The following is a 26,437-nucleotide window of genomic DNA, read 5'->3' as shown; positions in this document are numbered from 1 at the left end:
CTTAGTTGGAAAGTGTTTGCTCTTCAAGCGGAAGAGAGCGTTAATTTTAGGTCCTAATCTTGCTGGAGGCAAGAATCTGACCCCTTCCGTGAAAGAACCGCCAGCAGGCAGATCGACAATCAGTAAAGAAATTTTAGGACAACTTCTTCTCTCCCATAAGTTCTGTCGCTACTTTAGATTCTCTACCCTGTAAATCTAAAGACGAAAAACTTGATGAATTGCACACTTCTTAGTGTCTACTTTTTCAGCTCCTTTCATTTTTATTGACTTATTGTGGCATAGAATGATTTGTTAGCTGGATTTTGTTTCACATCTACCTCTACTGCTACGTTTGTATACTTTTTTGGCAGTCTTGTAATGCTGCTTCAGTATGAATGTGAATGTAGAGACAAACCAAACTCAAGCCAAAGGTGTGTAATATCCTGTTAATTTGTGACAATGTGGAATAGTTTGTTTTATATACAAAAAGACTTTTTTGTAACATTATCATGATAGGCTAATTCATTTGCAATAGTACATCGCATACTAAATGGCACCTTTTTGTTAGATTGTTGAACACAGCATATAAGCATAAGAGATAAATAAATCAGCAACAATATAGTCATCCAAATTATCTAAAATAGTCTGACAGTGCTGGGGTGGTTTCTCGACTTCACATCTATAGATAAGAAGTTGGTAGCACTTTGTTTCTTTCCATGTTGTACTGTGTTAATAGACAGTAAAGGTGTCCAGTCTAGCCTGACAGTGAGACACTGTGCTCTGCAGGTTTCAGATACATGGTGTGGCCAGTAGAAAAGCTGAACAATACCCCTGTGAGTGGTTATCCTATTTCTGTTACTCTGATCATGGGTAATGCTTATGGGTACTGACAACAACATACACCATTAAATAACAGCAGGAAGGCAGACAAATACTTTCAGTAAAGTCTTCCTAACAGTGAAATTTATCTTTGATATCAGCATACTTATGTTTTGAAAAAGGCTGTTCTCACTTGTGTCAGTCTAGATTTTTTATCTGCTTTTCTTCAGCCACCATCAGGTATTTTGCTGCCTACATGCAAAACTCCCTCTGCATCACCTGGCTTAATTCCACTACAGTTTATTGCCCTCCCGTTTACATATATACATCAAAAGAACGACAGCTTTCATCTACACATAATGTTTATTGGGTAGTCACTCAGGTAGCTTTGCCAGTAAATGCGAACAGCATCTTGTGAAAGAGCCTTTCAGTTTTCAGTAACTTCAGACTGACAAAAATAAACCAATAATGAGAGCAGCATGTGTACCATCTTGACCATGGGCTGTGTTGACACACTGCCCTCATGTTGGTACAGTTTCCTCCCGATTTACCACCAGATTGCTCCTAAGGGTGTCGTTAGTGCAAAAATAACAGCATATTCCTATGGGAATTACTATGGAGGTGTAATAAGAATCGATAAAATATCTTGCTACATGAGGTCCCATTCAATTTATGACTAACTTTAATTTGATCAAGATTTTGCAACACTTTAGCAGGGACACTGTTTTGCAACTCTGTTGTCATGAAAGTGATTTTCAGGTGTGGGACTGATTGATCCTGCTAAATTCACGTGGCTTTTCCCTACCATGTCAATGAAATGTTCTGAATAATTCCCACCTAAGGTATCACACTGCATTAGTAAAGTAAACTATTTTATTCCATAAAGGTCGTTTCACGCATAAGCTAGACCAACTCTCACTTTTTGTGTTGCGACCTGTCTACTTCAGCTACAATTATGGCAACCGGAGAGTGTTCTCTGCAGCACTGTAAAGTGCTCCCTTACTAAAATGGTAAATTCTTTTGAAATCAGTTTCAATCTTTCTGCAAAACCTGCATCATATCACTTTCTTTTGCTATGCTAACCACCACAAGTTACGTGACGTATGTTAACACTGTGTCACATGTTTCCTGGCAACCTCACAGGAGTAGCAACAGTCACCCACATTGTGAATGCCGTGTTACATCACCAACAAAACAAGAAACAGTGTCCAAAGAGGCTCAAAGCAACAATCGACGACCCGAATCTGTATTTTGTTCATCATCTCGGCATCAAAAAATACAGGATAAATCGTGGAAACGATGATCAAGCTTGTTAGTATGCATTACCTATGGTAGACCTGGGAATGAGAAACGTATGGAAGTGCACAACTGTACATTTGTCTGTTCTGTTTCTACTTCAGCAGTCATACATTCAATTTTTCCCTGTGAATCCAAAATTTGATTTATTATTTTGTATCTAGTTAAAATAAGTTTTCACTGCAAGCCGAACAGTGCAAGGGTGCAACTCATTCGTATTTTTCACTTGTGTTATCTACCGTCAGTTTGTAGCTGTCTCTTGGACTGGCATCTGGTAGTGTAGCTCCACTGAGGGCTGGCTGGAGCAGGCTGTGGATACCAGTGAGGACATTATGAGCTGTCTGTGAAGTTCTTCATATTGGTCAAGCAGTTGAGACTCGGCAGTGTTGCTGAGTATTTATTGGTTCGATGTCACTGGACAATCAATGCGTATCACTTCAGTATTTTTTCTTTTTATTGTTCTGTTCTTGAGAAGGTAAAACTGGATTCCTTATAGGATCACTTTGTTGCCCGTCTGTCAGTCCAACTCTTGAAAACCCTTTTCTATGGAACAGGTAGATGTATCAAGTTGAAATTTTGTCACATCTGAGGTCTATGGTCCCTCGGTGGTGCAAAAAACTGAAGCTTCTAAGTCAATGCCATTTTTGTTACGTATTTTGATGCTCGCAAACTCACTTATCGATACATGTAGTGTGTATTGTGTATTTTAAAGCGGGGACCTAGAAATGACGGAGAGGATTCGTCCTTGCCGTAGCCCTCAGTGGTTCACAATCCTACAAGGGGCCACATCAGTCAACCCAGCCCACCGGTGCCCCACACTGAATCCAGTGGATACCCCCCCCCTCCCCCCCTTCTCTTGGAATGTCTCATAGCAGATGAGTGGAGTCCCAAATGTTTGCGTGGTAGAGTAATTATGGTGTATGGATACATGGAGACAGTGCTTGCACAGCAATCACCGACATAGTGTAACTGAGGTGGAATAAGAGGAACCAGTCCGCATTCACTGAGGTAGATGGAAAACTGCTATAGATACCACCCACAGGCTGGCTGGCACACCAGACCTCAACACTAATCCGTGAGGTGGATTCGTGCCGGGGACTGGCATGCCTTCCCGCTCGGGAAGCCGTGCGTTAAATTGCACAGCTAGCTGGGCGGGTTTATATAGGGCACTTGCCATTGGACTTGAACCGTGAAGTTTGGCAAGAAGCAAGGTTTTACAGTACAAACAAAGGAAAAAATGCAAAAATTTGTAATTTGTAAATATATCACATGAAAAAAGGTTTTTGTCATTTGTTATCCAATGTCACACTATAAATTAAGACACTCAGCAGTTCTGCATTCAGGCTGATTGGGTCACAATGGTGAAAGTCAAAATTCAGGCAAGGAATGACCTGCTCATATGATGTGTTTTAGAATTATCCATCATAACATATCCAGGAGCAATTACTGCACATAACATTGTTGCAAATATTTGGGAATCCTGGGGTAGTGCACTTCTGCATGTGGTCCTGAATCTTTCTGCGAAATTCATTTGGAATTCTCTTTGACTTCGATGACTTATTCTACGCAATCTTCGTGTAAGATGAGACACTTAGATACAAATTTCAATGGTTTTACTCCATACGCTATTAACACCATTTCTTATCTTTAACGTTGCAAAATACTAAATCGAGAGGCCTACACCCTGAACCATCTCTTTAGCGCAGGGGTCTCAAGTGCATCTTATCATATGATGACGGCGTGAGTTTTAGCTTTAATTGTAGTGCAGACCAGTGCACTCTACATTATTATTTTCCACTTTATTTAATGCAACTGCAAATTGTGGGAGAAATTATTTAACAAAACCTGAAAAAAAAAAATTTTTTACATAGTAAGTCTTCTCACAAGCTCCACTCCATAACCTGTGTTAACGGTCATAGGTGTCTGCTTTGTAAACACCAAGCTTCTTCACTATGCAAATGTCTCTAAGAAATCTGACCTGTCAACCATACAAATTTGAGTTCTGTTTGTCACGCAGGGCCCACATGACAGGGAAGAGTTATGAAGTGAATATGGTTCTTCTGTGCTAAATCTGTGACACAGCAATTAGGCAGTCCGGTATGCATTTGCTGACACTGACATTAGCAACTTCCTCCCACTCTGCGTACTTTCAAAAAATAGGCAGTTCTGTTAGTTTAAATCTAATTGAATAGCTCAAATACCACTTTTGATCAGCATTAAGTTCACCATGAATACAGAAGTGGAGCTCAAAATGTACTTTGTGCCTGCATTGTCACAGAGCATGATCTGCAAGGCATTCACACAGTTTATTGCATACATTTACCGCAAGAAATTAAACCCACAACAGTCAAATTCATTACATCACAGTTACCCAGTGTGGCTTGATGAAAACATACAAATTCCTGAGTAAAAAATTGCACGAAGAATTATTTCTAAAGGGAAATAAGTAAGATATAAACCATTAAGAATAATGTTAAGCACTGAAGTAAGGTAGCCAGAATGGTCACAAACTACGTAATTAATTTGGAGCCACAGTCATGTCTTATGTAATACAATACTCATCATATAAAAATGGATCAGCTGAAGCTGTTGCTGCTGAGGATGAAATGCAAATCTTACACTTTTTTGTTGAGCATCACTCAACAACAGTAAAGCATTTTTTACTCTCCAGAGTGATGAGCAGTACCTGATGCTTTCAACAAAGTGTGAGAGAATGGAGCACCACTGTGGCAGCCACTGCCGGGTATAAGCAACTGCCAAAGAGTCGTGATGTGTGTGGCATTCAGAGGCAGACAGTCTGCCACGAAGTCATTCAAACAATGTTACTGGACAGAACTATTATTACTGGTGTGTTGGAAAGCGAAATACATTGTCGCTGTGCTATCGTTATGCTAAAGACTTCAGCATTCAGACAAAAGGCACTATAAAAATTTATGCAATGAGTGGCTTCCAACATGAGATGTTGCATTCAAACGATGCACTGTTTACTGCTAGGCCACGGGTGCAGATATAGTGCAATACCTCGAACACAAGAGAAGACACCCTCCAGGAATTGCCACAGTCTACAGCAAGCCAGATTGTGCAGATAACTGGACTTTCATATTAGAGGGTGTATACGCAGTCAAGGAAATAAAATTTCCACACTTTTCCTGGTTAAAAGTACACTTTCTCCTGGGTGAAAATATGCTTTTCCCGTGCTAAGTGACAGTATACCTTTCCTCAGAATTGTAAAACTTATTAGTCCTTTGAATGGTTGTGGTTTTATACACCAGCGTAGAATTTCCACTTTATAAAATGAAACTCAGGGGAAAAAAACACGCTTTAGAAAGATATTTGTCCGCTGCATATTTTCGTATTATGAAAGATTAAATTCTAATTCCACCAAACACCACACGTTACTTTCCGAAGAATTGAAATCGAGATAGCGATGCTCTTTTGTAAGCCACTCATAGCTCACGTCACGTGATCTCGCCAGCCAATGACATCAGATATTCAGAGCATATAGCTCATGTCATGTCATCTCACCAGCCGATGACAGTGGATATTCAGAGCATAGGACACGTGATGTAGTCAGCCGATAGCAACACCACTGTTAAGCAGTGCAAACACATAAATAGGAAAAGTTAATAGTTTAAATTAACAGACAAGTGTTGCTACAAGAAAAGCAGAGCTTTCACATATAATATTGGTCTCTAAGATTAATAAACTGCAAGAGAAGGTAAGTTTTCACATATAATGTTGATCTTTTTTGAGCGTGCTGCACTTTGGGATACATCACACAAATGCGCCAGCAAAATTTTTAATACGGACATAAATGTATGATCTTCTGGGCTCAAAATTCTCGCAGTATTTTCCTGCGACCTGTAAGAAATAGGTTCGTTTCAGCAGTTGCCAGAGTGTGCCAGATAACGGGCTTCACCACGCTTGCACAGCTATGACGACACAACAAGCCCGTATGTTGATTCGTGTAAAACATTAATAGGTCTTACATTATGTCATAGAAGAAACAAGACATCAGAGGATACTCCAAGAGCACTGGAATTTTGTGAACCATAGTAAAATCCATAATTCGGCTTAAAGTGCAAATTCACATGCCCAAATTCAAATGTAAATTTTCTTCTGTATTATCTCATGCTTGGTTCTTTATTATGGCATAATGCCAAACATGCTAGAAGATGAAAATGTGCACTTGAAAAGCAGCAAACAGTTGAAACTAGCCAATGGTGCCGAATTGAACACTTTGTTTCAAAGAAAATGACTGCCTTAGAGGAAGAGATTAATAAAAGCCAAATTCTTTAACAAACCAACAAAAATAACTTCATTGTTCTGCAAGGTGATTAATGCTTGACTGTCAGAAACGTGGAAATAAAATAAAATCTGAAACTAATAACATTTTAGCCTTCCACAATTATGTGAATGTATTTTAATTCACTTGACAGCTCCCGGCCACAGAAAAAGCAAAATCACTAAATGTAAACACTAGTCACGTGGAAACTACCCACCTCCCCACTACAACTGAAGACTGCTCTGTTCAACAGCCCCGGACTATGACATTTCCAAACCGGGGCAATACTAGATACTGCCCCCCCCCCCCCCCCCGCCCATCTCGAGCATTTCAGGTAGGACAAACAATCGACTTCTCACATTCTTCTATCGCACATCACTGTATTTCGCTCCATGGAATTCGAACATGTATATTTTGTAATGGATGCCATCAAACTATATTCAGGACAATGGAAACTAAAATGTCCTGTGGTGCCTTTCCTGCTCCCAGTCGGCCGGTTTGACATACTGCCCATCTTAAAAAATAGACTCACAATTAATACTGGATAGGATTATTTGTAACTGGGAGAACAAGAACTCTTCAGAAAATTTGCACTCTTTATTACCTATTAGCTAATAACTTACTGTTTTGTGTGACATAAGATTAAATATAGGATACATAAAACCAGTAAAGACAAGAGACAAGCAATACAGTACATATTTCTTCAATCCTTAAGTCCTAGCATTTTTTTTTCTCTCTAATCTTGCTACAGCTTTACATAGCGTGTTTTCCTTTTTGTGAAAGAATCTATTACCTCATCAAAGTTGCTTAATGGAAAAATGAAATGTTGTCGTCTAATACTGAAAAAGTGTTAATACAAACAGTACCAAAGATTGATATGATTTCTCAATCTGATTACATCTATTTTGTCACTGTCTGCTAGATAGAATGAAATAGGCCTGTCTAATATTGCAGCAATTGTAACACACACCGAATAAATGAGACTGTGAAACTTCCTGGCAGATTAAAACTGTGTGCCAGACCGAGACTCGAACTCGGGACCTTTGCCTTTCGCGGGCAAGTGCTCTACCAACTGAACTACCCAAGCACGACTCACGCCCCGTCCACACAGCTTTACTTCTACCAGTACCTCGTCTCCTACCTTCCAAACTTAACAGAAGCTGTCCTGCGAACCCTGCATTCTGGAAATGAGACTGTTTTCACACAAATGGTCATTTTTATAACATGACAGAACATAATTCACAAAGTACCAATATTAAATGTCTTTAGGCCCACTACAAGCAAAAAGCTTTGTTTTATTCATATGCTCCAGCTTCTCAAGAAGGAAATTGAAAAGTACTCGTACGAAATTTTTATGTAAATTTGGAATTGTCATATTTTTCCATGATTTGTGTGCTGTCCCCATTTCTTCTCCTTCTTCGTTCTAACAAACAATCTTGTCATAATTAATTCTGTAACTATTCCTTCCAGTGTCAAAACTTATTCTCAAACCTGGAGAGAACAACTCTGAAAAGGAGGTGGTCAAAACTTCAATGCCTTGAAATGGAATACCCAGAGAGACCAAACACATGCTTACAGAAATGGAAAATCAAAATTATTTTAAGACATCTAACCCAAAAATGTCTTCCACAGTGCCAGAAGAAACCTTCAAATAGGAAAGCATGCAGGACATATTTTTATATAAGAGCCCCTTTGGGGAAAAAAAAAAACCTTCATCAGAATTTCATGACCACCATAGGCCATGATCTTACTCTGAAATGGGTACAGTAGAGGAGCCCACCATCACATAGGTAGAACCACTGATCAAAGATGAGACATCAGTATCCACCTGGAAAGGTAGGACCTGACCCATCACATGCAGCACGAGTAGCAGCTTGACAGGTTTCCCTGATGTCAGGTGAAGCACTGTGTCAATAGTGTGAATGGCGACAGCTGGATAAGACGACTCCGTGTGCACAGCCACGACGTCACTATGCTACTGTGTGGACAGTGCAAGTGCGAATGCCAAGAGAAACACTGAGGGCATGACACAAGGTGAGGCTGCCGTATGTGCTTGCCACAAAGGGAGAGAGCTGCAACCTCCAAAAAGAAACTACGACGGGGAACACTTAACCTGTCACTGTCAAACTCTGAATGACTGTCGATAACAAGTTGCTTACTCGGAATGCTGGGTGTGCTGCAGTTTTCTGGGTTCACGCTTCTGGCATGTGTTCTGCCGGCCTAACTGATGTGGCAAAACAAAACTTTCTTCCACAGTGCAAGTCCCATTCGAGTTCAAAAGCCGTAACGATTTTAAGAATTTCATCCAAAAAGGATCGGCAGGTACACAGCTCGTGCATGCACTTTCATATCCAGTGCCAGAGGACGTGAGGAAATGGGTGTGCCTGTGAAACCATGGGGCCGAACCTAGCTTCAAGTGAAGCCATACCTTTACAGATGCCACCAGATACAAACCTGGAGAGAGCAACTCTGAAAAGGAGGTGGTCAAAACATCAATGCCTTGAAATGGAATATCCAGGGAGACCGAACGCATGAAGATGCGAATCCCTAATCATAGAAACAGCACACGATTTTCACCAAGTGTGTGCCAAGCAGATGAAAGTACAACAAGAACTGTGGCCACGAAGCTCAGTGACCTAGTCCTTACAACATTGACGGCAACTTTTCTCGCTGACAGAATTCCTACCTAGCACACGATACCTGAGGCTGGCTTTCACAGTGCAAATACCATGAAATGACAAAGTATTGGGATTCATTATAGGAGACAATTGTGGAGCAAAGCTAACACATCCTGAGAGGACCATGACAGAAAAGAATGATCGCTTCTGATCAGTGTCGTTTACCTGGTACACTGCAAAATGATGGTTGAGGCACTGGAAATACGTGTCCCACTGTCAACACCACCCACAAAGGAGGGAAACTTAGGAAAAGCAGGTGGCAAGTCACCTCTAACCAACAACGCCGACAGTTCTGGTAAAACCAAGTGCTGACGCTATAGCTCCATTAACTGCCTATCCAACTGACACTATTTGTGTTGTTGTGCCAACCACTGCTGCAGCAGTTCCAGGTCCATGATGTCACAGAAATCTAAGCACATCGCCACTGTTGACATTTACACTTACTAACACTCATTATTCCATACACACTGGATAGAAAAAACATGAACAAGAAGTACAGAATTACAGAAACCAAGAGTAGTCCGGGTCCGAGGTGGCAGTTTCATCACAAGGCACACGGTGTAATATGAGGATCTTAATATGAAGCACCAATGAGAACTGCTGTGATGCAGCGATCGCTTCCAGGGAGTGGCTTCTTCATGGTGTTTGGATTGTCGCAGCCACTCACAGCTTACAAGCCATCGGGTGGCAAGTACTGATCAATTTTAGACAGTTTTAATAACTCCACCATGCTGTCCAAGTTGGTTACATCACCATTTTTGAATATCTGTATGAGATTTTGCAACATATTTCTATTCATTTTTTACCCTCCACTATAGACCCTTCCTTACAAAAATTTCCCTATCCCTAGCCAGAATCCAGTTCTACATACTGTTCCTGCATTTTTTCCTAGCTGATGGAATCCCCCCACAATGGCCTTACCACCAAATTCCCTACCTCCAGCTACAACCCCACCTTCCACAATCACCTCTACCTGTTCAAATCCCATCAGCCCACATCCCTCACCCACCTAGTCATGCAAAACCATTCAAATCAGGCCCAAACCTCCTTGCAATAATTCCTCTACATCCATAAAATTCTCCTGATGTGCAATCAAAATTCTTGTACTCCTCACATAAGTCCTCACCTCGAGGAACTAGAGCAGCATGCACATCACCACCACAAAAAACTTTACAATCCAACACTATTCCTAGCTTGGATTATCATTATCCACTACTTCTATGAGAGCCCCAAATCTCCCCCACATGCCCTCACAGTCAAACTCTGCCTGACTACATTCACCACGCCTTCAGAAACTACCTCTTACCACCATACAGAATCCAGAACCAAAACACAGTGAACCTTACCTATAAAAGCCTTAGTACCACAAAAGTATGTCTTTCCCAAAGGCATTACCTTTTTCCCCACTCTCAAATTCTATCATGCTGGACTCATGGTAGACCTTCTATACTTCTCCCGGTTCCTACAGAGGAAACACTTTTTCACCACCAACAAAGGCTCTGCCAGTACGGTTTTGAACCGCAATGATTACCTGGTACAGGGACTCTGACAGCTGTCAGATTCGTCCACCTAGAAACCCTGCTATAGTGATACATTCCTGAAATCCAACAGGATCTCCAATTTCCCCTCAAATCCCTAGGCCCATCCCAGAACCTTATCCAAGTCTCTCTCTCTCTCTCTCTCTCTCTCTCTCTCTCTCTCTCTCTCTCTCTCTCTCTCACACACACACACACACACACACACACACACACACACACACACACACCACCCCTATCACTCCCCATACTCCTATTTTCTACACGCTTCCTAAATTACATAAATCCAACCACGCAGAGCACTTCATTGTGATTGGTTACTATGTCCTCACTGAGAGCACCTCTGCTCTTATGGATCAACACCTTCAGTCTATTACTCGTAACCTACTCTTCCACAAAAAGAAATCAATCATAATGGCAATGGCCTTGCCACTACTGAATGCTACTTCCACAATGACAGACTGACTCCAAAACTACAGTCTCCTTCCTGATCACGATGACCAACTACATCCTCACCCACAAGCATTTCTCCTTTTAAGGCATCACCTACGAAAAATTAGTGCTATACCAATGAGCACCCACATGGAGCCATGAGGAGGAATCCTTTCTAACCAGCCAGAATCCCAAACCCCTCACCTGGCTCATATTCATTAATGACATCTTCACGATCTGGACCGAGGGTGAGGAAACCCTATCCATAATCCTCCAGGACCTCAACACCTTCTCCCCAAATCACTTCACCAGGCCCTACTCAGCCCATTAAGCCACCTTCCTCAATGTTGACCTCCACCTCAAAGACTGCTATGTAAATACTCTACCCACATCAAATCTCCATTTTGACAGCTGCCACCCAGTCCATAACGAGAAGTCCCTTTGATACAGCCTAGCAATCCATGACTGCAAATCTGCATTGTTGAGTAGTCCGTCTCCAAATATATTGAGGATCTAACTGTGACATCCACAGACCGAAATTACCCACCCAACATTGTACAGAAATGGATCTTGCATAACATGTCTCTCCCGTCATCTACCACCTCCCACATACCCACTGTCTGGTCCCAAAGGAGCACTCCCCTTGTGAGTTCTTACCACCAAGGGTTGGTGCAACTGAATAACATTCTTTGTCAGTGTTTAGGCTGTATTTTATCAAGTCCCGAAATGAGGACTATCTCATCCATTCTTCTTCCCACCCCCTTGCCTCATGGCTCATATCCCTAACACCCTCCCACCACCACCACCACCACCTACTCCAGTTCAGTCAGAGACATCTTCCATCCCATCAAAGGTAGGGCTACCTATGAAAAGTCATGTGGTCTACAAACTAAGCTGCAACCACAGTGCTGCTTACCATGACAACTAACAAGCTGTCTGTCTGCACAAATGGCTACTAACAAACTATGGCCAAGAGACAGCTGGATCACCCAGTTGTTGAACATTCTGCCCAACAGGACGTGCTTCGCTTCAGTGACTGCTTCATAGCAGGTGGCTCCATAAAAACAAAACCTGCATTTCTGAACTATGCAGCTGGGAACTCTCCCTGCAGTATACCCTTTCCTGTAACCCCCCTCTTCCCCCTACCATCCCTGGCCATAACTATCTCTACTCCCTGAGTCCTTCACTTACCTACCTTCTTACCTGCACCCATTCCAGCACAACATAGCCTTCTATTAAATGAAAACATCCATTAGTCCCTTTTTCCCTTCTCTACTTCTCCACTACCCCCCGCCCCACACTCCGTGTTCCCACAAGCAGCACCAAGCACCACCCCATCTGCCACCCCACCTTGCTATTGCCCCTCCCTGCCCAACTGCAACTCTTCCTCATCCAACCAACAAACTGCTGCTGCCATCAGGCACAGTTATAACTCAGTCTGGCTGCAGTGGCCAGAGACAGTGGTCATGTGTGTGAGTTGCATGTGTGTGAATGTGTGTGTTTTCTACTCCATTATATAAAACATAATTTTCTAATCCAGAAGAAAGCCTTTTAGCTGAAAGCTAAACTGTATAGCAGTCTTTCTGTTGTCCCTGTCTGTGACTCAGCATCTCCTCTATATGGTGAGTAGCAACTTGTCCTTTTTGTAATGTCATTGCCATTTAATACACCTACACACTGTTGTTCTCAGTGGCACGGCCTTACCTAACAGCTGAGGCAGAAGAACCCTCGATTTGGCAATTCTGGAAATAGCACATTAAGTTAAGAATCAGGAAATGGGAGTAGTGTCATCCTGACAACAAACCTTTGCCATTGACACTGATACAAATGTTCAGTCGAAATGGCGTGGACTGGTTAACAATGCGCTGTTGCCATGAAGGTGTTTTACAAAAGTGACGTCAGTTATGTTGATGTACAGCACATATTTTGTGCTCATTACAGTTCATTACAATCTCACATGTCATGGCCCACTGCCGTGTGCCTGTGCTATTGAAGTATGGGCACTGAACTTTGAGGAAATGGGTTATATGGTACGAAAGAGGAGTGGAAGAGAGAAGCTTTTGTGTACAGCAGATAATGTTTCAAGAGTGGAAGAAGCCTTCAGCTAAAGTCCCATGCATTCTGCACGCAAGCATGCACTGCAATATGACATATGGGATTGCACGGAACTGTAAAACCACCCACACAAAATTCACATAGTGCAAAAACAGAGTGTAAATGACCTTCCAAAGTGATTATGCTTTTGCAAATGACAAGCCAGGCCTGTGCTACAATCTGATCATAAGCAATGAGGCCAATTACTAGGTGTCAGACTTTGTTAAAAAGGAAAACTTTATATATGGCCACATGAAAATCCTGAAAAAGGAAAATTTAGATATGGCCACATGAAAATCCTGAAACGCTTCACAGAACACCACTTCACATTCGGAAAGCGGCATATCATTGTTTGGAATCATCTGGCTTTATTTTCTTGAAGACATTCGTATCAATGCTGTTACTGTGAATACAGAATGTTACATTTACATGTTTAACCATTTCCTATGCAAAAGCTTGCTGATCTTCCTGTAATTGCAAACACATTCTTCCAACAAGACAGGTCCACATGCCACATCTCGCGGCATTCCATTAACATGCTGCAGAACATCTTATCTGACATTTCATGTCAAACAATTGAAGGATCAAATTCAGGAGGACATTAATCGAATTCCAGTCCTGCAAGATCTGATGTCTAACTTCAGTAAAAGACTTTAAATGTGTGTGAAGGAAAATGGCAGCCACCTACATGAAGTCATTTTCAAGTGATGGGCATTTTAAATTGTAAGCACTGTAAATTTATGGTGCATTTCTTTTATATTGCTGTGAATAAATTTGTGTCAATCACGGAGATACCTGTCAGTTACAACTTGCTAACTGTGTAGTCTAGGCTACAACATTTTTACTTTTCCTCAAGTGCACTTCTTTTTACCACCATCAGCATTTACACAGGGACACAAAGTGCTGCTCAAAAGTGCTGATAGTAATACCATTATCATATTATACACTACAAATCCATGAAATGCAAGGTTCTTCTCAGTGTTGCAATTCTAATGGTGAAGCTGTAAAATAAGTGTACTCGAGTCTCTAAACTTACCTATCAGACCTCGCTAATTCAAATTCGACTGCCTCATCTGGAGGATCTCCTAGATCACCATCTTGTATCAGATCTTCAGCATCTGAGAAGTTTAACACATGCTCACCCCTTGGAACAGCTTGAACTGCAAATATAAATAAAGTTCAACATATCAAAACATTCAAAATGCACACTGCAAAACAAAGGTCACAGCAGAAAGCCTTTCCGAGGTGTTGCACAGAATAATCCAACATACCAGTCTGATCAGGTAGGAGATGATACTGCTTCATCAAGTTCCAGTGATTGTAAAGTGACTTTGCTGTCCGTGCTGGATAAAATACTTGGGCATTTTGCTCCAGCAATTCTTGAAATACGTCAATTGTGGGATTTGAAGCCTGTGTGAGATACGTGAAAGATTTGTAACTTTGCAAAGCCTTATATAACAACACATATAACAACAGAAGTATTACTGAATCAGGAGCAATTGCAGTAGATTGACAAAGTAACAACTGAAAGACATTACTAAATCTCTAGACTTTAGGACTCTCATGCTGTCCCTTCATTTTCACTCTCTGAATGCTGAAACACAGGCTCTACTTATCCCGTCATCTCTGTGGCACTGCCAGTAATCCGATTTCCTGTTCACTAAGTGGCTTCAGCTATGGCTGGTAGCTGGGACCAAGTTACCCCCCTAACCATCTCACCCTGTGTCTCAAATGCAACAGTTCCCTATGTTGCTTACATTAAGCACTGTCAGCACAGAACTGGGTGTCACTATCCCGTAAAGTAGGTAATCAAAGGGGTGCTGTATATTTCAATTACTTCCTGTGAAACAGAAATAGTTTACTGCCTGTAACTGAACTTTCTTTGGTAGAGCAATGCTTCAAATTAATTTTTTTGTATTTATCTTACATGATAAACATAGTTTTCCACTTACGCTGTTTCTATTTAGACTCCTTGTTTGCTACGCAGTCTCTGCTTTCTAAGTCACTATTGAGTGTTTGGCAGTATAAAAAGCACACTACTTTACCACCATGGAATGGAAACACAGCATTTTGAAGATAACACACACGACTTGTTAATGTTAGTGTTGCTTAACAAAGTGCACATGCTGTAAAAAAGGTTCAAACATATAATGTTGACCAACAGGTACATTTACACTGGGATACACGTATAACAACTTGTACGTGCACGTCAGTTTGACATGTTGCAATACATCATCTCATACAAAAGTTCACACAACTCGTATGCAGACCTGGCCACGTACACATTTTGTATGTAGTTCTTTTGGGATATACTTGACAAGCCACAGAAGCTGTGTTTGCACAGTGCCAGTCATCCTCGGCATCTGCTGCCATGTTTGTTTATCACTTCACAGTAGCAGAAGTTGCGCTTGCAGAGTACCAGCCTTTCTTGGTGTCTGCTGCTTTGTTTGTATACAGTTCATATCGAGTGTTCTGTGAAGGCGGTGTCTCTCATGGTAGTCTTAATGTGTTGTGCACGCACTTACTTCGTAATTATTTTGGAAATTAGTCTTCAGCAGAAATGAGATGCTGGACAAAACAGAACACACTTCATTTAACTGAAACAGTATGCTTACATCCCTGCATTTGGGATGTGAAGTCCATGGACTACAAAAATTGTCAAAAATGGTCTAACAAATTGGAAGAGAAACAAGTCACTGTGCCTAAGAAAAATAATGAAGGTAAAAGGCACAATATAAAAAATCAATACAGTCAGGAGGAGCTGGCTAAGCAGAAAAGTAGCAGAGGAACTAGCAGCACTGATAGTAATGTGTACAACTCTATTTGGTACACATTTGAAAGCCTCCATTTCCTGAAACAGTTACAAACCACTGTCTCATAGGAGCACTCAGGAAGTAGCACCCGTTTGTAAATTTGTTACATTATTTTATGAATTATATATATGCCACTATGTTACATAAGTGCAATGTTACATAATAACAGTATTTACAATAATTATGCTATGTAAAGAAATTATTTCCTGAACTGTCACGGTATGGATCCCTGAATACTGCAGAAGAATTCAGCATATTCTTTTCTATTGTCATTTAACAATGATGATGATCTACCAGTTCTTGGTAGTGGCCCCATCAAAGTAGGACTATCCCTCCAAGATCCATGTATTAAGTTCCCATCATCTCCTCCTTTCATGTGTCTCTGGTGGTACATAAGTTTGAGATTTTCTGTTTTGATGAGAATTATTACATACACATGAGCTAGTACCATGACTGTAGGCTTTTGTGGACTCAGCAGCATTTCTTTCCTCAAAGTTCTGAAAAGAGAGCTTCTAACACCAAACACATTTTCAGTAACGCTTCTTGTTCTACACAGTCTATAATTATAAATGCATTGCCAACTATTTTTGCAAGTCAGACCTGGAAACAGTTTAATGATATTTTATTCTAAGCCCAAAGGCTTCATCTCTTATGAAAAGATATGGAACAGGCCTATTCCTCCAGGAAGAGGAGCTGGTGGTCATATATCTAGTGTTTTATTTTCTAACTTACTATAAAATGTGGGGTATTTTAGTACACCACCATCTGAAATCCACCCTTGTGTGCCAATGTTGCCATAAATTATTTTATAAGTGGCATTAGCAATTGCTATCAAAACAATGCTGAAGTGGTCTTTATGATTAAAATAAACTGTTCCACTATGGGTGGTGCCACAATGTCAATGTGCCTCTCGTCTACAGCACCCAAAAATTTGGGGAAATTCCATTTTTCTTCATACCCTTTGCTAATTTCCAGCCATTTATTTTCACTATCAGGACACTGGAAAGAAAATTGTTATTTTTAGTTTGATTTACACATTTTTTTAAGTCACTAAGATATCTTGATTATAATGTATATAACATATACAAGTAGCTCACTTTGCTTTAGAAATGTGTTATATATTTGAAAGGTCATCAAGGAGGAGAAATTATTGTTTCTTTTGAGGATTATGAGGTGGATGATGTTACATTTGAAGAAACTGTGGAAGTTGAAACAACTCCACTTATCAGCATAGAGAACCAGGAAACTACACATGCGAGTGGCAGTGAATGTGCAACTCCAAGTCTGAGTACTTCCTTATTCATTTTATAGAAGTATGTTATGTAATATTTGGTGTTGTGCATCAGTTCGACTATGTGAACATGCCAGGGAACAGGGACCGGTGAATGGCAAGATTGCTCTCTGTCTGCCTGATTTGATCACGAGACAGTATTTTTTAAATTTTTTACATATTATGGGACACATAATTTCTTTATAAATCCACATATAGTTGGATGCACAAGTGACACATGTAGAGGCATGACTGCATGTACATGTGTAAGTGCAGGATCAGCTGGCAATGACCAAGGTTCGCAGGAGAGCTTCTGTGAAGTTTGGAAGGTAGGAGATGAGGTACTGGCGGAATTAAAGCTGTGAGGACGGGGCGTGAGTCGTGCTTGGGTAGCTCAGTCGGTAGAGCACTTGCCCGCGAAATGCAAAGGTCCTGAGTTCGAGTCTCAGTCCAGCACACAGTTTTAATCTGCCAGGAAGTTTCATATTTTTGGCCACTGAGGATTCCTTCTCCACTCTAATGTACTTCCATAGAACATCAAAAAACTCAACATGCAATATTATTCGTCAGGTTTGCAAGGTAATTGTGCAAGTTTTATCCCAGGAAGGGAAGGTAGGACTGATGTTATTAAATTCCTAATTTATAATAATAATAATAATAAAAGAATGTATAACAATTATATAATTCTTAAACTTATTCTTATTCATTGTTGCGAAGCTGGACATATACCTTGCCCTATAAATTTTCCAAATTTTGCTAACAATGAGATACTTTTTAGTGGAACTATTGGCTTACTTCTGCCAGTAATACAATATTAAATTTCTGATGACACTTTCTTAATAACGAACATATCCAACAATATTAATTTGTGTTTTATTTTATTCATTCTCATTCAAACAAAAAATTCATGGGCAGCAGTTAGCATCAGTAGAAAATGGAGAAATATAGGAGGAATACCGTAAGAATTCTGCAAGTTGCATATTAAGTAGACTGTGGTTTGTCACTAGCATATAGCAAAGATCAACAAGACAACTCTTGTGACACTTTTATTTGTTTCTGTTTCACTTCAACTAACTCACTGGGCTATTATAAAAAACCATGCTCTTAAACTATGTAACAGTGTAACAATATTAACATAACTGACATAACTGTAATACTGTCAGTCACTATATTCACCAGTTCTTCATTTGTCTCCTGCAAACATTTTCTAACTTGACCATTATTCTTGTATGACCATTTTCAAACAGAAATCTTTATTTGTTGGTAATTAATTCTCCAAAGTGGGTAATCTGATCCAGTTTTGCTTTCTTGGTCTTATGTGGCTACTTCAGGTAGCCATGCACACAAGAGGAGTGCTTGCTTGAGTGTATGAATGGTGTCTTTTAATTGTGCCTGTCTGCAACTTAATGTGTCTTCTTTATGGTAAGTAGCAATCCATTTTTCCTGCATTACTGTAAATACAGGCTAGAGTGCAATATTTCGTTTCACAGGCCACATTCCTCTCCACAGAGCAAAAACTCTTATGTGTCTTACTCAGTCTCTCATGCGTCACAATGCTCTGGAATGTGAACTTCCACCCCATAAGATCACAAAACTTAACCAGATCCTCATCCTCCAATGATCTCACCTTCCGTATGAGGACAGCTTAAGTGTGACTTCATTCACCCTTCTGAACATTTGCCTTACACTTTCTTCCTCGCTTTCTTTTCCCATGACAAAAGGAATATTAAAAATGCTGAAAGCTAAGAATACAATGATTTTTTTTTTTAAATGCACTGTCTATAAGCTTTCCCTATTTGTTCCTGTATGATAAATGGATGCTAAGTTCAACAATATTATATTAAGCGTTTTTTCTACAAATCCTTTTCACACCTCATAATTTGCTCAAAAAATACAAATAAACAACAAAGGCCAATCTGTAAGGCAGTTCTACAGAATGCACTTACCGATTTAATGGTCTGCAGCAACTGCTCTTCAGCCTTGCTAAAAAGAGCACGGCTGCGAACAGCTGCTACGATTTCAGGGTGGAGATTTCGCATGGCAGCCACGGCGACACGTGACACAGCTTGGTCATACAGTAAGGCGTACCAGCGCTGCTGGATTTCTTGCACAGTGAAGCGGCACGAGAACTTAGTAGCTCGGTGCACTGTACGCAAATCACTGGTCTGTGAAACAACACATTCCTAAGATACCGAGTGAGTCGATATACACACACACACACACACACACACACACACACACACACACACACACTATACAGGAGTAAAGGAACCCCCACCAGACAGCAGAAGCGTTGTGTGTACCAATTGGACACACAATGCTGGTATCGCATTTTGGCCAGTTGATTAGGGTGGGCTGGAGAGAAGGAGACAGAGCAGAAGTCAGGAAGAGGTGTTGAATTGGATATCTGGTGGATCAGAGGGAGACACTGGGTCTGCTGGTTAGGAGTCCAGGAGGGAGGATTGGCAGGTGCATGGACAAGGCACATGGTGCTCAAGTGACAGAGGGGTGCAGCGTGTGAGCAAGGTGATGTAGATTTGGAGGGGATAACAGGATAGAGCACGGGGAAAGTGTTGTGTGGAGGGTGTGGATGCAATGGATTAATGGATACTGAGGACAGGAAATTTACAAGAGCAAAAGATGTGTCGTGAAGGTAGCTCCCATCAATGAAATTGAGGAGAAATGGCAGTGGAGGGAAGGGTCCAGATGGCCCAGTTTGTGAAGCAGCCATTTAAATTTAGCACAGTGTGCTCAGCTGCATGTTGTCCCGCTGGCTGGGATACAGTGCTCTCAGCCACAGTTTGGCGGTGACTGTTCGTTGTGATGGACAGCTCATTGGTAGTAATACTAAAATAAAGAACTGTACAGTGATTGTAGAGCTGTGAGCACCTGCATGGCACCCTCCTATGCCAATTTTTTTTATTGGTCACCTAGACGAAACATTTATAGCTTCGCAAAACCACAAACGCCTGTCTGGTTCAAGTTTACTGGCGATACCTTCACAATTTGGAATCCAAGCCACAACACACTATTCTCATTCCTCCACAACCTCAAAATCTCTCTAATCTGCCTCACCTGGTCATTGTCACCCTAATGCACCACCTTCCTGGATGTTGACCACCTCTCTGATGGCATCAACAACAACTCTGGTCATGTTAAAGTCACTTACCACCAACAGTATGTGCATTTCAACAGCTGCCATACATTTCCACACAATGAAATTGCTTCCATTCCATGCAGCCTGGTCACATGTGGTGGCATGTCTGTAGTGACAAGAACTCACTTGTCCAGTATGCTGAAGGTCTTACGACAGTCTTCACCAACAGGCACTAACCCCCGCGCCCCAACCTAGTCTCCACAGCAAAGAGATTTCTCCTGCCATATCCTCGCACACCTGTAATCCTCTCACTACCCCCAAGAATTAGTTACAAAGGAGTGCCCCCTCATCACCCTGGACTGTAACAACTAAACCACACCCTTCACCAGGACTGATTCTGTCATCATGCCCAGAAATGAAGAATATCCTACCCTAGATCTTCCCCACCCCTCCTAAAATGATACCCCATTGCTCACCCATCCTACACAATATCCTGGTCCACCCCTAAGCCATATCCATTCCCAAACCCACCACCATATGAATCACATCCATGTTGAACATCCTGGTGAAAGACCTCCTCTATCCACTCACCCAACACTTCCTACTCTGACCTGTCACAGGCTCATCTTACCCCACGAAAGGTATGGCCATGTATTAAGGGGGCCATTCATATACTACATCTGCTGCAATCACTGTACAGTTTTTTAAGTTGGTACGATGACCAGTCACACATCCAGCAGGATGAATGGCCACCACCAAACTTTACCAAGAATAAAGTTGGTTGCCCAGTGGCACAATGTGCAGCTGAGCACAGCACATCAAATTTCAATGGCTGCTTCACAACCTGAGCCATCTGGACCCTTCCCTCCAACACCAGCTTTTCTGAACTATGCAGATGGGAGTTATCCTCATAACACATCCTTCGCTCCCATAAACCTGTTGACCTCAATCTCTGCTAACTCACTGTCCCCACACCCTCCACCCAACAGTTTCTCGCTTCTCTGTCCAGTCACATGCTCCCAATCAATGACTCGTCCATCATGTTCTGCATCCCACTGGCTTCACACCTGTGTATCATGTGCCTGGCCCATGCACCTACCATCACTCCCTCCTGCATATCTAACAAGTGAACTTGATACCTGCCTCTGAGCCACTAGTGCATGCGTGCTCTAGCCTGAAAAAGGATTATTCCAAAAAACAACAAGTTTTCTTTCTCTTTTGTGTGTGCCTAGCAATGGCGCAATGCTTTCCTATTAACATTTCTTAATATGGAGAAGTGGAAAGACAGAAACAGGAAGCACGAAGTACAATGGGTAAAAACTATGAAATTATCAATCGCCAACCATGTTTTCAACTCTTTCTGACAACTTCTTTCATTTTCTCAGAATTACTTTAAACATACTTCTTGCTTTTGACCCAACAACTTTTGCTTTCAGGTTGTTACCTGTACATTGTCCCCCCCCCCCCCCCCAACTCACTGATTTATGTAATGACATCAGTGAGTTTTCTCTATCTTCTTTTGATTTCCTATATCTTCAATTTTCTGATGATGGTCCCATCCCTCTATGTTCCAAACATTAAAAGCTATGGTCTGACTTAAATTAGTTGCCATCTGACAGCAAGTGTGATGGACTGCTCCAAATAGCAACACATCAATGGATACTGCACTGCCACAGTCAACTCCCACTGTGTTGCCACGGATGTTGTGCAAAGTTCTTAAGCAGGATTTTTTCCTGATGAGAAAATTTCAAGAAAATACATAACTCCAGCCCTACTTAAAAATTGACAACATCCTATGTTCCCGTAACCCTCCTGTCCTCACTAGACACACTACAAGATCTTAGACAGATCTATACCATGCGTGAATTTTCACATGATTTTTCAAACAATGTAAAATCCAGGATGGAATGTAACAGTATTATGAAAAGGAAAGTTGCCACTCACCATATAGTGGACATGTTGAGTTGCAGATAGGCACAACAAAAAGACTGTCAAAAATAAATAAAGGTTTCGGCCAGTAAGGCCTCCATCAAAAATACACACACACACACACACACACACACACACACACACACACACACACACACACACACACAAGACAGAAGTAAAAAGACTGGAAGTTATGGTGGAGTGATGGCTGTGTAGTGCTGGAATGGGAACAGGGAAGGGGCTGGATGGGTGAGGACAGTGGCTGACGGAGATTGAGGCCAGGAGGGTTACGGGAACATAGGATGTATTGCAGGGAAAGTTCCCACCAGTGCAATTCAGAAAAGCTGGTGTTTGTGGGAAGGATCCATATGGCAAAGGCTGTGAAGCAGTCATTGAAATGAAGGATGTCATGCTTGGTAGTGTGTTCAGCAGCATGGTGGTCCACTTGTTTCTTGGCCACAGTTTGTCAATGGCCATTCATGCAGACAGACAGCTTGTTAATTGTCATGCCCACATAGAATGCAACACAGTGGTTGCAGCTTAAATTGTAGATCATATGGCTGATTTCACAGGTAGCCCGGCCTTTGGTGGGATAGGTGATATTTGTGAGCGGATTGGATTAGGTGGTGTTGGGAGCATGTATGGGACAGGTCTTGCATCTAGGTCTACTAGGGGTATGAGCCAAGAGGTAAGGGGTTGGGAGCAGGGGTTGTGTAAGAATGCACGAGTATATTGTGTCGGTTTGCTGGGCAATTGTGGGAAGGGTGGGAAGGATAGTGGGCAAGACATTTCTCATTTCAGGGCACGACGAGAGGTAGTCGAAACCTTGGCGGAGAATGTAATTCAGTTGCTCCATCCTGGGTGGCACTGAGTTATGAGGGGAATGCTCCTCTGTGGCCAGACGGTGAGACTGTGGGAGGTGGTGTGAGACTAGAAAGATAAGGCATGGGAGATCTGTTTTTGTACAAAGTACCTAGTCGCCACTCCCATCATGCACTGGTGCTGCTGCTTGCAGTGTGGTTTCAGTTATCTGAGTCTGTGGTTTTGTGTGTGTGTGTGTGTGTGTGTGTGTGTGTGTGTGTGTGTGTGTGTGTGTGTGATTTATTTTTCACAAAGGTCTTACTGGCCGAAAGCTTTCTTTACTTGTGACAGTCTTTTTGTTGTGCCTATCTGTGACTCAGCATCTCTGCCATATGGTGAGTGGCAACTTTCCTTTCCACATTATTTTTGTAGGAGATGCCATATAGTGAGTGGCAACTTTCCTTTCCACATTATTTTTGTAGGAGATAGAATTTCAACTTTACACCAATTAAGAGATAAATATGGTCAAAACACACTGAAGAACTCTGAAGATAATAAATAACAAACACGACACAAAATGAATTTTTGAAAAGGTCCATTGCTGAGCACACTATTTTGGTAAATGATCAACAGAAAGCATACTTCAGAGACTTCAACAGCTTTTGAGATATGAAGTGATAAATTTGAAACTGTGTCATGAACAGGGAAGTGTCCCCCCCCCCTCCACTTAAAAAAATATATATATATACCATATGTGAACTACCTATTTTTCAGATGACTTTTGCGATACATTTCAACCCTTGAGCGAGTGCACCATTATCCATAACACGAGCAGAAGCGTGGTGTACTTTGTACACATGTAAAGAACAGAAGGTTGGTTGGTTGGTACATTGGTTTAAAGGAGGGGGAGAAGGGAACAAACTGCGAAGTCATCAGTCCCTTGTTCACAGTAAAATAATTATACAAGGGAAAGAAGAAAAGAAAGGAGGCGTACAGCACAATAACAGGAGAATGAAAGAACCAGAAGATCGACAGAAAGACACTTGACACTACTATGGACAAAACAGGAAAACAAAATCACAGAGAGAAGCACGATTCAGGTAGAAGGGATAAGAACAAAAGAGCAGATGACAGTGGCTGGAAGACCACAAGAATAAAAAGGAAAAGCCAGCCACTCTGCAATACATTAAAACATCCAGCCTAAAAGCATTACAGTGGAGAATTCACGGACAAAGGACATTACGAAAACTTTTATAGAATGATATAACCCACTGCACATATAAAATGTGAGGTGTTGTCAGCTAAAATTAATGGCAATGAGTCTGGTAATGCAAGAGTCTGTTACAGGTGAGCCAAAGAAGGACAGCTCACCAAGATATGGGCCACTGTCAGCAGGGTGACACACCGACACTGAGGTGGGTCATCACGGCGCAGGAGGTAGCCAAGTGTCACCCAAGCGTGGCCAATGTGGGGCCGACAGAACTACAGAGTCCCTGCGAGAGGCCCGCATGGAGGTCTGCCACACATTCGTAGTCTCCTTAATGGCGTGAATGCAGGTCAGTTTCAGAGAAGCCGATCTCCATTAGAGGTTTCCGCGTAGCCTGTTTCGCCAGGTTGTCGGCAAGTTCGTCGCCTGGGATTCCGACACGACCTGGGGCCCAGACAAACACGCTTGGACCGTTACAGGGCATAGATGGACTCCTGGATGGCCGCTACCGAAGGATGACGAGAGTAGCAATGGTCGATAGCTTGTAGGCTGCTCGAGGAGTCAGTACACAGAAGAAACCTCTCACCAGGGCATGAACAGATGTGCTCAAGAGCACGAGATATAGCCACCAACTCAGCAGTGAAAACACTGCAGCCATCGGGCAAGGAATGCTGTTAAATACGTCCTTCATGGAAGTGTAATCCACTTCATAGCCTCAGTACATATTGGGAATCGAGAGGAAGTGACAGCGGAGAGCATGGGGTTAACCGAGTCCTTAGGGCCGTGTGAAAGGTCAAGGTGAAGCCACGGCCTAGATGTACACCACGGAGATGTACGTGACTGGACCTCAAAAATAGGTGGTAAACACAAGGACTCCAGTTCGGAAAGAAGGGAGCGGACACGAACTGCAATTGGAAGCCCTGACCTGGGACGCCAATGCGGGAGGTGAACCGCCGTGGGCAGGAAAAGGAGACGGTAATTTGGATGCGCAGGAGAACTACGAATGTGTGCAACATAACTGGCGAGCAGTTGTGCATGCCTAACCTGCAATGAAGGGACTCCGGCCTCCACCAGGATGCTGGTAACCAGACTTGTAATACAAGCTCCTGTCACTAGGCAAACGCCACAGAGGTGTACTGGGTTGAGTAAACACAATGCTCAGGGCGCCGTCGAACCGTAGACCAGACTCCCATAGTCAAGGCGGGATTGAACAAGGGCTGCACTAGCATACAGCAATCTGCACCCCAGGTGGTGTTGCTCAATCAGCAGAAGGCATTAAGGTGCTGCCATCACTTCCACTTAAGCTGACGAAGCTGAGGAAGCCATGTCAATCCGGCATCGAAAACCACTCCTAAAAAATAGAGATGTTTGCACTACAGTGAGTGGATCATCATTAAGGTAAAGTTCTGGTTTTGGATGAATGGTACGACTTTGCAGCCAAAAACTAGAAACCGTGGGCTAGAGCCCATGACTGCAACTTGTGGATGGCTCCCTGTACACGCCGCTCATCAACACCAGTACTGGTGGAGTAGCACAAAATGCAGAAGTTGTCTGCATACAGAGAAAGTGAGATGGACGGCCCTACAGCTGCTGCTAGACCATTAATACCTACTAAAAATAGAGATACACTCAATACAGGGCCCTGCGGGACGCCATTCTCCTGGATATGGGGGGAACTATGGGAGTCACTATGTTGGACACAGAAAGTATGAAGCAACAGGAAATTTTGGATAAAAAAAAATGGGAGGGGGCCTCTGAGAGCCCACTCATATAAAGTGGCAAGGATATGAAGTCATCAGGTCGTGTCATACACTTTTGTAAATCAAAAAAGATGGCAACCAAGTGTTGGCATCTGGAAAAGGCTGTTCAGATGGCAGACTCGAGGGACATAAGATTATCAGTGGCAGAGCGACCCTGGCGGAAGCCACACAGACATGGAGCCAGTAAGCCACGTGACTCCAGGACCCGACCCAACCCAACTGCTGACACATCATATGTTCCAGCAGTGTTACTTATAATCCGTCTTGATTGCAAAATATTTATTCACATGACCGGTTTCGGTTCCTCTAGGTGGTGTCTGGTACATTTGTTACATTGCTTAATACAGTATGTGCATATGTAATGTAACAAATGTACCAGATGCCACCAGTCGGTAAGAGTTTTATAATTAATGTAAGTGAGGTGCATTCTGCCAACAAATTT

General features: G+C 42.1%; 1 protein-coding gene across 3 annotated transcripts in view; it reads right to left on the bottom strand.

Annotated features, from left to right (window-relative positions):
• The window catches only part of LOC126203935 (microspherule protein 1), a 354,642-nt gene that overhangs the window by 283,601 nt on the left and 44,604 nt on the right, over positions 1-26,437 (bottom strand). For all 3 annotated transcript variants that reach the window (XM_049938332.1, XM_049938331.1, XM_049938333.1), the window contains 3 exons: positions 19,148-19,366; positions 14,390-14,528; positions 14,155-14,278 (listed from right to left, as the gene is read on the bottom strand). In XM_049938332.1, the coding sequence (XP_049794289.1) occupies positions 14,155-14,278; positions 14,390-14,528; positions 19,148-19,366 (482 nt within the window). The remainder of the gene's footprint in view (positions 1-14,154; positions 14,279-14,389; positions 14,529-19,147; positions 19,367-26,437) is intronic.

This window comes from Schistocerca nitens, chromosome 9, assembly GCF_023898315.1.
Source record: "Schistocerca nitens isolate TAMUIC-IGC-003100 chromosome 9, iqSchNite1.1, whole genome shotgun sequence".
Taxonomy (NCBI): Eukaryota; Metazoa; Arthropoda; class Insecta; order Orthoptera; family Acrididae; genus Schistocerca; species Schistocerca nitens.
Note: the sequence above shows the minus strand (reverse complement) of the source record. Positions and strands in the feature narration are given on the sequence as shown.